This window comes from Sapajus apella, unplaced genomic scaffold, assembly GCF_009761245.1.
Source record: "Sapajus apella isolate SASKATOON/1434 unplaced genomic scaffold, GSC_monkey_1.0 scaffold138, whole genome shotgun sequence".
NCBI classification, from domain to species: domain Eukaryota; kingdom Metazoa; phylum Chordata; class Mammalia; order Primates; family Cebidae; genus Sapajus; species Sapajus apella.
The window spans coordinates 318762-331502 of record NW_022437078.1 but is presented as its reverse complement, the minus strand read 5'-3'; the positions used below and the strand labels follow the sequence as shown (position 1 = coordinate 331502).

At 44.2% G+C, this 12741-nt stretch overlaps 1 protein-coding gene across 2 annotated transcripts in view; it reads right to left on the bottom strand.

Moving 5' to 3' along the window:
- Positions 1-12741, bottom strand: part of GALNT10 (polypeptide N-acetylgalactosaminyltransferase 10) — a 222595-nt gene that overhangs the window by 86962 nt on the left and 122892 nt on the right. For both annotated transcript variants that reach the window (XM_032263772.1, XM_032263773.1), the window contains one exon: positions 3074-3240. In XM_032263772.1, coding sequence (XP_032119663.1) covers positions 3074-3240 — 167 coding nt within the window. The remainder of the gene's footprint in view (positions 1-3073; positions 3241-12741) is intronic.

Sequence of the window (12741 nt, the reverse complement as noted above, 5' to 3'; positions counted from 1 at the left end):
CAGCTGATACTTCCGAAAAACAGGTTACAGGGACCTGAGCCTGAAAACACAGACGTGGGCCAGCACCAGCCCCTGCAGAAACTGCAGTGTCTTCCACAGCCACATCTGTCTCGCTGGCTGAAGATGGCCCTGCTGCTGGTGATGGTTTTCGGTATGCGTGGGTAGCTGCTATCCATTTCCTCCCTCCCTCCTCATGCGTCTATTGACTCATTCACAAATATTTATTAATCACCTCCTTCTAGACCACAAGTGGTCTAGTGGGGGAAAACTGACAATGAATAAACAGCTCAACAAATAGCCATGTAACTGTGCATGCAGCATGGTGAACAGCAGTAGTGGTGGGGCCTAAATGACAATGGGATGAGGGCGGCCAGCCATCGGAAGAGCTGGGAAGAGGGTGTTCAAGCAAAGGAAGAGCACAGGATCCCGAGGCAGGACAGAGCATGGTGTGTGCTGCGCTCCAGGACAGAGAGCCCTGCTGTGGCTGGGTCTTTGCAGGGAGTGAGAGAGTAAGCGCAGCCCTCACTGCCACTGCTGTGGCCCTGAAAAAGAGTGCAACAAGGAGCCTGTTCAGAGCAGGCAGCCCCTACTTGAGGGAAGGCCAGGTGTTTGTCCCCAGGTGGCAGAGGCTGTTTATGCTGCAGAAAATCAATTAATCACCTGAGCAATTTGCTCATTTTTTTTTCCTTTCTACTGCCAGCTGTGAGCCCTTGGCGTGTGGGTGGCAGCCCATGCTGGGAGAAAGATGAGGTTGGGAGAGGAGACTGGGAAAGGGAAAGCAGAAGAGAGAACGCAAGAGGCAGTAGTGGAGCCAGGGCCTGGGTGCTGAGTCCATAGGCCTAGGGGTGCCACTCCATGGCCTGTGATTTTGGGCAAATGACTTAGCCTGGGCTCTTCATTTGAGACAAGGGACCCCAAGGCTTCCCTCAGAGTCTGCTGTCAAGAATAAATGAGAGAATACATGGGCCTGGCCTATTTAGGTTCTCCCCAAAGTGGGGGCTGCTATTATAAAGAGAGGGGTGAAGGGACAAGGAGATAATTTAGGTTGAGGATGAGACCAGAAACCATTTTCTCAGTGTTTTACAGTTTGCAAAAATCTTCCCTATAGAAAGGAAAGACGTACCTACACCCACACATCCGTTGTGTGCATGCTCCTCTGTACACTCATCCCTGACTCCCCTTCCTGCATACCAATCATAAGTAATGTCCACAACAGAAATGATACCAAGCTCATCACTCTGTGCCAGGCACTGTCCTAAGCAGTTGATAGACCTCTATTAACTCATTTGATGGTCATGGCCACCTAAGAGGTCGTAGGTACTATTGTGATCCTATTTTATAGATGAAGGAACTAAAGCTCAGAGAGGTGAAGTGACTGGGTCAAGGTCACAGAGACAGTATGTGGCAGGGCCAGGATCAGAGACAGCCATTGCCAGGCTCTCTGCCCAACAGCTGGATGAGGAAGGCACACCCCCACCTTCAGCGGGCTCACAGTCCTCGCTCTGCGGATATCGATAAATCTCATATAGTGTGCTCGAGGCTTACTGTCAGTACTTCCAGGGTGGAAGTACTAAGAAAACTGAAGAACCGAGCTCTGCTCATTCATCAAACATGTATTAAGCACCTACTGTATGCCTAAGGTGCTGGGGATCAGTGGTGAACAAGACTAATATGCTGGTCCCTGCAATCAGGATAGACGGTCTAGTAGGGGAGACACACAACACACCAGTGTTCACACAAATACGTATTTTAATTCTACCTGTGATAAGTGATAAGAGAAAGGAAGGAAATGTAAAGGGTGGCATCAGAATGAGTATATGTCAAGAGGTAGGGAACACTTTAGAGATTAGGTAAGAACTGAGTTAAATGTCTACACACACTCTCTCTCTTTCTCTCTCTCTCTCTCTCTCTCTATCTCCCTCTGAGGCCTCTGTGCTAAAGGCATGTAATTACGAGTGTGGTATTAAAATGGGGCGATGGGCAGGTGAGCCGCTCCCGAAACTGTCAGCTGCAATTATTCTGGAGTACATGCATACTCCCTCTCTTCACTGCTTATTAGTGCCTCTGCAGGAAGGTGAGAAGAGGAAAGGGTTTCTCTTGATTTTGCTGCAATTGGTGAAAGCTTTAATGCAAAGAATAGCTAGAGGCCATAGGATGAACGGCAATTTCTTCTTGAATTTCACTTTTAGCCCTATCTCTGCACCCCAAGTCGGAGAGTTATTCCACAGAGTGAGACTCACAGCGAAGAGGCTCTGTATGTAGCTAAGATCACATGCTTGGGGCCAGACAGACAGGTCACCACATTACCATCTGAGAACTATGTGACCAATGGTAAGTCACTTAACTTCTCTGAGTCTCAGTTTTCTCATCTGTAAAATGGTGTGGCAGAAACTGCAATCCCAGGTGGGCTTACTTGACATCTCCAATCCATTTCTCCCATTCCTAACTCACCAAAGAGGCCACAAACAAAAACACTCACATTCCCTGCCTCCCTTGCAGAGAATGGTGCCCAAGCATCAGAGATCTGGCTGAGAGTCTAAGGGACACTTTCCAGAATCAGAAGGCAAAGCCTTGACAGGTGATGGCTTTGTGCCCTTTGCTCTCCATCCTTCTTCCTGCCTGAAAGGGAGACTTGCCAGAGGCACCATTTTGTGACCATGAGGATGAGGAAGCAGAAAGAAAGGAACAGCCTGGTTCTTGGATGACAGCCCTGAGTAGCCAGTTGTACCAGTCCTGGATCTCTTGTTATGCAATATTTAACAAATAGATAGATAGAGACAGATAAGTGAATGAATCCTTACACTTCTTTGAGCTATGTTTGTCAAGTTTTTTCGTTTTTTTTTTTTTTTTCCTGTTAATGCATTTCTAAATGGATACACAGGGGATAAAAATAGCAGCCACTTCATGAGTTGTGAGGATTAAATGAGAGAATGTGTGCACACTGCAAGGTCCAAGCATTCAGCCAATGATGGCCTATATGTTGACGCTGCTAAAGAAGGGAAAACCTGCCATCCCTTTGGTTAGTCGCCAGATGAAATGCAGTGGGTGGGAGGCTGGGTGGGTCAGATCCTACCTCGATCACTGAAGTCGTCGACCAGCACAATCTCAGCGACCAGCTCTGGGGGCGAGCGATTGAGCACACTGTGGACGGTGCGGAGGAGGGAGGACCAGCCCTCGTTGTGGAAAGGGATGATGATGCTTGTGTTGGGAAGTGTCTCCAGGTAGCGCTTGCTGTTGCAGCTAGAGGGAAATACAAAGGGCAGAGGGCAGGGTCAGCTCTCATCCTGCCAAGAGAATTCGGGCACAGGGTTTGGCTAACTACAAATCCCACTCCCTCTCCAGACTTTAGGGAATGAGTTAACTCCAGGGAGACCTTGGTAACACAGAAACTTCTACATGATGTCCCGAAGTCCTATCTCCAATCTCTGCATATGCAGCACCCAGGGATATGTATAAAATATCTCCCTGACTTTGAATAGTCGTGATTTCACGTGGAGGACAGCCCTTCAGTAACACTCTGGCCTCTCTGTCCAGCTGTGATATTGTGATTTATAATAAGAACTATAGGCTTTGGTCTTTGTCCCTGGTTCCTGGCACAGAGCTTCTAAAACATGTCATTTCCTAAGCAATAGGGGTGCTAGGAAAATCTGTTGTTCTAATATTTCGTCTTTGGCCCCAGTTCCTGACACAGAGCTCCTAAGCCTCTCGGCATTTTCTGGGTGATAGAGGCATCTTTTGTTCTCATGAGGTGACTCTTGATGGGCTTCAGGAGGCGGGTTGGTCGCCAGAAAGAACATGCCATGATGAGAGGCTCGGAACTTTCAGCGCCACCCTACCATCCTCCAGAAAGGGGAGAGGAGCTGGGGATTGTGATGATAATCTATCATGCCTATGTGATGAGGCCTCCACAAGAATGTGGGAGGTCCTTCCCACAGACCCTGCCCTATGCAACTCTTCATCTGGCTGTTCATTAGAAAGGCTGTATCCTTTCTAATTTCCTACATAATAAACTGGTAAACGTGTTCCACTGAGTTCTGTGAGCCACTCAGGAAGACAGTCAAATCCAAGGAGGGTGTTATTGGAACCAAAAAGCCGGCTGGTCAGACTTCTCTGAGGTCTGGATTTGCAAATGGCATCTGAAGTTGGGGGGTGAGGGCTGATCTTGTGAGACAAAGGCCTTTACCTATGGGATCTGACTCTAACTCCAGGCAGGTAGTGTCAGAATTGAATTGAATCACAGGACACCCAGCTGGTATTGGAGAATTGCTTGTTGGGGGAGCCCCCGCTCCCTGCCCCACACATTTGGTCACAGAAGTGTTCTGTGTTGCATGTTTGAGTAGAGAGAAAAAACAGTGAGTTTGTTTTTTCCTACTACACCTTCCTCTCCAATGGAGGAGAAACAATTTATCCAGAAGTTTGGAAGAGTAAACTGAGCTTCAGCGGCTCAGCGCCTCCGCTTTCCCTCCCTGGGCTCTGGTCTCCACCAGCCCCATGGTAAGCTTAGGGATGCAAGGCCCTGCCCCTTGTGTCTTTCATACCATTATAACACCTAGAAGAATTAACATTGTTCCTTGATATCATCAAATATCTAGCTGGCATTCAAATTTCCCTGATTTTATGTCTTTTTATAGTTCGTTTGTTTAAAACAGGATCAAAACAAGGTCCACATACTGCATACAGCTCACGGGTCTCCTAAGTCTCTTTTATACATAAGTTGCCCTCCTTTTTTTTCCCCCCTTCAATTTGTTTGTTGAAGAAACTGGGCCATTTATCCTATAGGAGTTCCCACGGTCTGCATTTTGCTGCTTGCATCTCTGTGGTATCCTTTAAACCGTTCCTCTGTCCTCCTTTAGTTCTTGTAAACTGGTAGGTAGATCTATAAGCTTGACCTAATTCAGTGAGCTATTCTGACAGCTTCTTCATAGGTGGTGGTGCAGGGATCCCTTAGGAGACACATTGTTCCAGTTGTGTTTCCTTTTGTGATAATCGAGGCCCAAATATTTTATTTCATCAGGAGTTTGAAAAATGATTACATTCTAATTCTATTACTCTGTCTTCATTTACTAGCTGAAATTCTTCTCTAGAGAAAACTTTACCACATCAACTATTTGTTCACCCCCAAGTATAGGAAAGGCAGGGTAAGTTCTCAATTCTTTACAAGTCTTTAGAATGAGTTGGTTCCCTAGCATCCTTCAAAGATGGTCAATTATGTTAACTTATAAGTGGAAACATAATTAATGTGTTTCAATCCAATGCAGTTACCACTCTTACTGGTTCCCAAAAAAACCATCTTTAGCCAAAAGGAGTCTTCTCAGGTTGGCTCCTAAGTCCTTTGGACATGACCAGGGTACTGATAGCTTCCTTGTTTTCTGATAAAAGATATGCCAAGATTCCCCAGACTTAACTCGCACATTTCCTGCCCTAAGCTGGAATCAGCCATTCTGCCAAGGAAACTTTAATCCTTAATATCATCAATATCACCATGCAGATGCTGCAATGGTGATATTGCAATAAGCACTAAGGGTGTTCCTTACTACTAGTTTGGTTATAGTTTCTATGCCTTCCCAGTGGTCAGACTACAAATATATTTTATTTTTTATTTTTTTGAGACAGGGTCTCACTCTGTCACCCAGGCTAGAGTGCAGTGGCATGATCTTGGCTCACTGCAACCTCCACCTCCCAGGCTCATGCCATCCCACCTAACCCTCCTGGGTAGCTAAGACTACAGGTGTATGCTACCACACCTGGCCAATTTTTGTATTTTTTGTAGCGATGAGGTTTCGCCAAGTTGCCCAGGCAGGTACAAATATATTTTCAACAATACATTATGAGTTTAAGCAGAGATTTTATATTTAATATCTAGAATTACTGAGTTTTACTGAACTTGAATTTATTGTATCTTCTTTGTATTGAGATATCATTTACATACCATATAAGTTACTTTTATAATTTAGTAGTTCTTAATATAGTCACAGAGTTGTGCAACTATAACTACTGTCTAATTCCATAATATTTTCATCACTCCAAAGAAACCCTGTGTGTACCAGCTGTCATTCCTCGTCTTTTCCTCCTGCCAGCTAGCTGCTAGCAATCTCTCATCTGCTTTCTGTGTTCATGGATTTTGCTATCCTGGACATTTTATATGAATGGATTTACATTTGAGGCTTTTTGTGTCTGGCTAGACTTAGTGTAATGTTTTCAAAGTTCATAAATGTTGTAGCATGCATCAGTGCTTCATTTCTTTTTCATAGCTGAAAAATAGCCCATGGTATGAATTCACCACATTTTATTTATCCATTCATCAATTAATGGATATTTGGACTATTTCCCCCTTTTGGCTATTATAAATAATACTGCAATGAACATTCATGTGTGAGTTTTTATGTACATGTTTTCAATTCTATGGGTACATAGCAAACAGCAGAATTGCTGGGTCAAAGTAATTTCATTTTAAACTTTGTAAGGACCTGTCAAATGGTTTTCCAAAGTGATAGCATCATTTCACATTCCCACCAGCAATATGAAATGAGATTTCCAGTTTCTACACAGCCTTACCACTGCTTGCTATTGTCCATCTTTTAGATTACAGCCATCCTAGTGAGTGTGAAGTGGTATCTCCTTACGGTTTGATTTCTATTTCCCTAATGACTAATGATGTTGAGTATCTTTTCATATGCCTATTGGCCATTTATACATCTTCTATGGAAAAACGGCTAGTAAATGTATATTTTATTTTCAAATCTTTTTCTTTTTTTGCTAGTCAGTGTACAGAAATACAATTGATTTTTGTATCCTGCAATCTTGCTGAGCACATTTGTTGGTTCTAATAATTTTGTATGGATTCCTTAGAATTTCCTATGTACAAGATAATATCATCTACAAATAAAGGAAATTTTACTTGTTCCTTTCCAATATAGATGCCTATTTATTTCTTTTTCTTGTCTTATTGTCTTGACTACTGACTCCAGTACAATGTTAAACAGAAGGCAAGAGCAGCCATCCTTATCTTCTTCCTGATCTTGGGAGGAAAAGCTTTCAGTCTCTCATCAATAGGTAAGATGTTAGTGTGGGCGTTTCACAGATGCAGTTTATCAGCTTGAGGCAGTTCCCTTCTATTCCTAATTTGCAGAGTGTTTTAATCCTGAAAAAAGAAGTGTTGGATTTTGTCAAAAAAAAATTTTTTTTTTTTTTGCATCTACTGAGATGATCATGTAAGTTCTGTCCTTTATTTTATTAATATGATGTAGTTCCACTGATTTTCATATGCTAAACTAGTCTTGCATTCCTGCAATATCCTACTTGGTCATAGTGTATAATCTTTCTTACATATTGCTGAATTTGGTTTCCTAGTATTTTGTTGAGGATTTTTGCATCAATACTCATAAGGGTCCATAGTTTTCTTATTATATCTTTGTCTGATTTTATTGTATCTCTTTTGCTAAAAATATAAATTCGTAACATTAATATAGCTACTTATTTGCTTTTTTCTACAATATATAATAGTTTCAGAGAACAATACTAATATTATGGCTAACAATATGATTACAGAAAAGTTAAGATATTTGTGTCTAGCATATGTGGAACTAGGAATCTACAGTCAAATTTTTATGTTTTTAAGCCACTTGAAATAATTCCTCTCTGTATGGTTAAGCCACTAACTCACACACATTGGGCTCATTTATTTCATTTAGCTCTTTATTTTTAGGGATTGCTTTCTGCATTTAATTTTGACTTAATCTTGTTTTTATAATTATATTAAATATTTACATGGTTCCCAAGTCAAATCTAAAAACCAGGTAATTCAAAGATTTCTGGCTTTTGTCTCTATATCCTCCATCTGTTTTTTCCTTCCTTCTAGGACTGCATTTTATTTTATGGTTGATTCTTGCATTCTTTCTTTCTAAGCAAGTCTATTTGGTCACACCAAGACCAAGAAATAAAGTTTATCAATTTGCTTTAAATAACTCTATAATTTAGCTTTAGGTGGGAAGAGGAATAAGAGGAAGGCAGCAACTTACTGAGTTCTAAAACAGTGATTCTGAAAGTGGTAGCATCACCGGGGAGCTTGTTAAAAATGCAGATTCTCTGGTCACCCCAGACCACCTGAATCAGAAACTCTCAGGGTGGGGGTCCAGCAATTTTTCTTTTATCAAGTTCCCGGGGTGACGTTGATGCCCACTCAAATTTGAGAGTCATTACCCCAAAATATTCACATTCATAACTGGTAGACCTTGGGTTCCCTGGGAACAGATCTTGAGGTGAAAAATTATATTTTGATGGCTTCTTGGGGAGCACTCCGGGAGATTCACCTGTAAGGAGGTGCGACAGGCAGAGAAGTGAGGATGAAGCTGCCCCCATGTGGCTGTATTTGAGCCCCCCCGCCCATTTTACCAGGAACTCTATAGCTGAGAAGGCCTTTCTAAGTGGTCCTGGAGTGAGACAAGGTGCCTGGCCTTTATATCCAAGCCTCAATTAGTCATTGGTGGGGGGGCCGCAACCTTGAGCAAGGCTGTCTAGGGCAATTCCCAGTGGGAACCACAGCTGTGAAGTGCCCACTGCCCCACCTGCCAGCATCTGGGGACGCCTGCATCTGCACAGAGTGCTGCCTTCTCACTCCAACACTGACAGAACCCCAAATGGAAGGCATTATTATCTTCCCCATGTTACACACAATGAGCCTGAAGCACAGAGACGGTGTAGAAACGTAGGCAGTCATACAACTAGTAACAGTAGGCTCTGAACCTGGTATTCACCCCAGAACCTGCCCTCTCAACCATGAGGCTGACAGCCACTGGCCACTTTCACATCCAATTTTCACAAGAGCCCCAGGGAGCAGGCAAAGTAGGGCTTCCATTCCCATTTCACAGAAGGCGCTGAGGCTCAAGGCAGAGGAGACGGCCCCCCAGGGGAAGGTGGAATTCCCAGTGCTGCAGCACTCCACAGTGTAACACAGCTCTGCCCCTGTGATGGGGCTTGAAGCACCGGACATTGGAGGGGGTGGTAGCAGTGTTCTGCCTGCCACACCTGGTTTCAGTAACTGACAGGATCTCAGGTAATGCTCAAAACAAGCCTGTGAGGAGGAAGGGACACAAGGAGGCTCAGCGAGGCGAAGGAACCTGCTGAGGCAGAGAAGCACCAAAAAATGGGCTTCCTCTTGGTTCCTTGAATGTGAGCTGGGCTTCCCCTGACTTCCCTGTCCACACCTGCCCCCTCAAATACATCACCTGACTGCCCGGCTGGCTGTTCCTCATACCTCCACATCCTAGCTTGAAGACTGCCTCCTCACAGAAGTCTTTCTCAGCTGCTTCCCCAGCTGTAGCTAGGTCCCTCCTGATATTCCATGGCAAAGATTAACCAAAACTATGGTCCAAAGCCTGTTGTTTTTGTGTGACCCTCAAGCTAAAATGGCTTTTAAATTTTTTTTGTGATGGAGTCTTGCTCTATTGTCCAGGCTGGAGTGTAATTGTGCTATCATAGCTTACTGCAGTTTTAAATTCCTGGGCTCAAGTGATCCTCCCACCTCGGCCTCCTGAGTAGCTGGGACTATAGGTGGGTGCTAACATACAAATCAAAGTAAACTATGCAACAGAGACCCCACGTGCCCCTCAAAGCCTGTAACATTTACTACCTGGCCCTTTACAGAAAAAGTTTGTTGAGCCCTATTCTGTCTCCTAGCACCCTATTCTTTTCTTCATTGCACTTTATATATATTTTTTTCCATTGCACAGAGAAGGTGTTTTCTTCTCTACCTCTCTGTCTTCTTCCCTAGAATGTAAGCTCCATGACGAGGGAAATTCCCCCATTATGCGTAGCCTAGCACAGTACCAGGCACACTGTCTGTGATCAATAACTATTTGCTGAATGAATAAATGACCCCAGAGTTCACCTTCAGTCTTTTTATACCATAGCCCAAGTTCTTTTGTCTACATGTCTCTTGCTTTGTAGCTGCAGGGCAGTGTGATTCTCCTGCAGGAAATGCTCCTGTCCTTGCTGCAGGGAGGCCAGAGTCCAGGCTTGAGGGAGTGTCTCAGGAATTGCACCAACACAGTGAGCTCTGGCTGAGGACATTGTCTCCTTTGGGAGGACAGGGGATTTTCCCAGGGCCCAGAAGAGGGAACCTGAGGACCAGGCAGGCTCAGAAAGAACAATTGCCCACCTGTGTCTCCAGTCAGAAACCAGGTATGGCAGGCAGAGTAGCTGCCCTCAAGGATGGCCATGCCTTAATCCCCGGATGCTGTGAACATGTTTACCTTATACTGCAAAAGGGTCCTTGCAGACATGATTGATGTTAAGGACCTGGAGATGGGTTTGAGGAGCCAGGATTATCCAGGTAGGTCCAATGTAATCACAAGGGGTCTTTAAAAGCAGAGAATCTTTCTGTCTACATTAAAAGATAAGACAGAAGAAGCAGAGATTTGAACTATGAGAGGAGATCCACCCACGATTGCTGGCTCTGAAGATGGAGGAAAGGGGTCATGAGCCCAGGAAGGTGGGCAGCCCTTGGCAGCTGGGAAGAGTCCTCAGCTGATAGCCAGGGAACAGAAGCCTCAGTCTTCAACCCAGACAAGCAAAGTTTCCCTAGAGCCTCTAGAAAGGAAGGTGACCCTGCCACTGACACCTTGATTTTGGCCTGGTGAGACGCATGCACATTGTACTTTTGACCTACAGAACTGTAAGAATACCTCTGTGTTGCTTAAAATGGTAAGAATACATTATGTGTTGTATTGTTTAAGCTTCCAGATTCGTGATAATTTGTTATGGCAGCTATAGAAAACAAATACATGAGGGGTCGTCCTTGATACCGTTTTGCCCAGGGCATAAACATTATCTGCAAACATTTAAAAAGTGGAGGATTACACACAAAACCCCTCATTTCTGGTTTTTCTTAATCTTGGGAAACACTGACTTCAGAGTCTCATGCAACAGCAGTGGGCTGGAGGTGACAGTGGGTGCCCCTCTCTAGGGGGCAGGTGCTCTCCAGACACTTCAGTTCTCCACACTCCCTGCAACCTCACACCTGGGCAGCTTCAGCTGTTTCATTCCTTCATGTTAGCTCCCAGGTCCCTGGAGATGCTGAAATCTGAGAGCCTGGAAGTAAAAACCACCAAGGGAAGGGGCTCCAGAGAGCGCTAACAAGTTCTGGAGGTGGCCAGGTGCAGTGGCTCAAACCTGTAATCCCAGCATTTTGGGAGGCTGAGGCAGGAGGATCACTTGAGCTCATGAGTTTGAGACAGCCTAAGCAATATAGTGAGACTTCATCTACAAAAATTAAAACAAAAAACAGCCGGGTATATTGGTGGGCACCTGTAGTTCTAGCTACTTGGGAGGCTGAGGAAGGAGGATCATTTGAGCCTCGGAGGCAGAGATTGCAGTTAGTCAAGATCGTGCCACTGCACTCTGGGTGACCAGAGTGAGACTCTGTCTCAAGGTGAAAAAAAAAGGGAGAAATTTTTTGGGAGAAACTTGTGACATCTCAGGGCAATATATGTAACAACAAAATCTCTTTGTATGCCACTGAAGTGTACTGTTCAACTGTCAAAATGGGCAGGAGTCTCTCTGCAACTTACTTTGAAATGTAACAAAAAGTATAGTGGATTGAGGGGTGGAGACAGGGCTGGATGAAGATGTGATCAAGTAAGTAAACCAATGCTAATTATGGAATCGACATGGTGGGAATGTGGGTGTTTACTGTATAATTCTTTCAACTTTCCTTATGTCTGAAAATTTTTAGAAAGAAATGTTGAGGGGAAAAACAGGTCAGAATCCAAAAACTTCTTAGTTTTTGTACCTCTTCTAGAGGCACCAAAGGAAACTGCAGGAGGCAGATATGACCTTGCCCTGACTTAACCCTTGCAGTCCTGGCAGGAGGAAACTCTTGGCAGTCTGGCAGACAGCTCATTCCATCTGTGTGAACAAAACTCCCTTGATTCCAGTGGTCCAGTTCTGATGGAAAAGTCAGCCTCTCTCCTTTTGGGACCTTCCAGACTTCCTTCATATCCTCTCTTGCTCTTCCATCTTGCTGGCCTCTTTTCATCCAGTCCCCACACAGCCCTCCTCTGCCCCCTCCCCTCCTCTCTAATCCTTTTGATCATTTCAGCCAGCATTCTCTGGGAACCTGCTCCAACTTCATTATGTTGGCCTTCACAAATAAATGAAAGCACACCATCTTAAAAATCCCCTTTCCTTAACTCGGTTGAATCCTTTGCGGCCAAGGAAGACTGGTGGTATCTGGTTTTCTACAAAAGTTCCTGCCTTAACATCTAATTTCACAGGAGGCTTGCTTGATTGAAGCAGGGTTGTTGGGGGCGGTGTTAGCTGGAATAAATTGCCTGGGGTCCACAGGTGAAATACAATATAGCTATTACACAGCAGAAAGCCCTTACTCACTCCAAGCCCAGAGCTAGGTTCATAGCCTGCCGGTAGACACACAAACACCATCATGCATTAAGGGAAGTACACAAAACCACAATAGGCTAAATTCACTTCTAATTTAATTCAATCATGGAATTAAAGATTATTCAGAACTCAAATAAAAGGCTCAGCTTGGTTCACAGCCCTGAACGTGTGCCTCTCTTTTTAAGTTTTTTTGATCTCTCTTTCTCTCTCTCCTCTATCCAGCCATTCATTTTCTAAATAAACACAAAACTTAAATTCGACTTTTGCCATGAGCACTAGTCATTAGTTTGGTCCCAGCTTAGTAGAGTTTCTTTGATTAAATAAAAAATTGTGTGACCTGCTCAA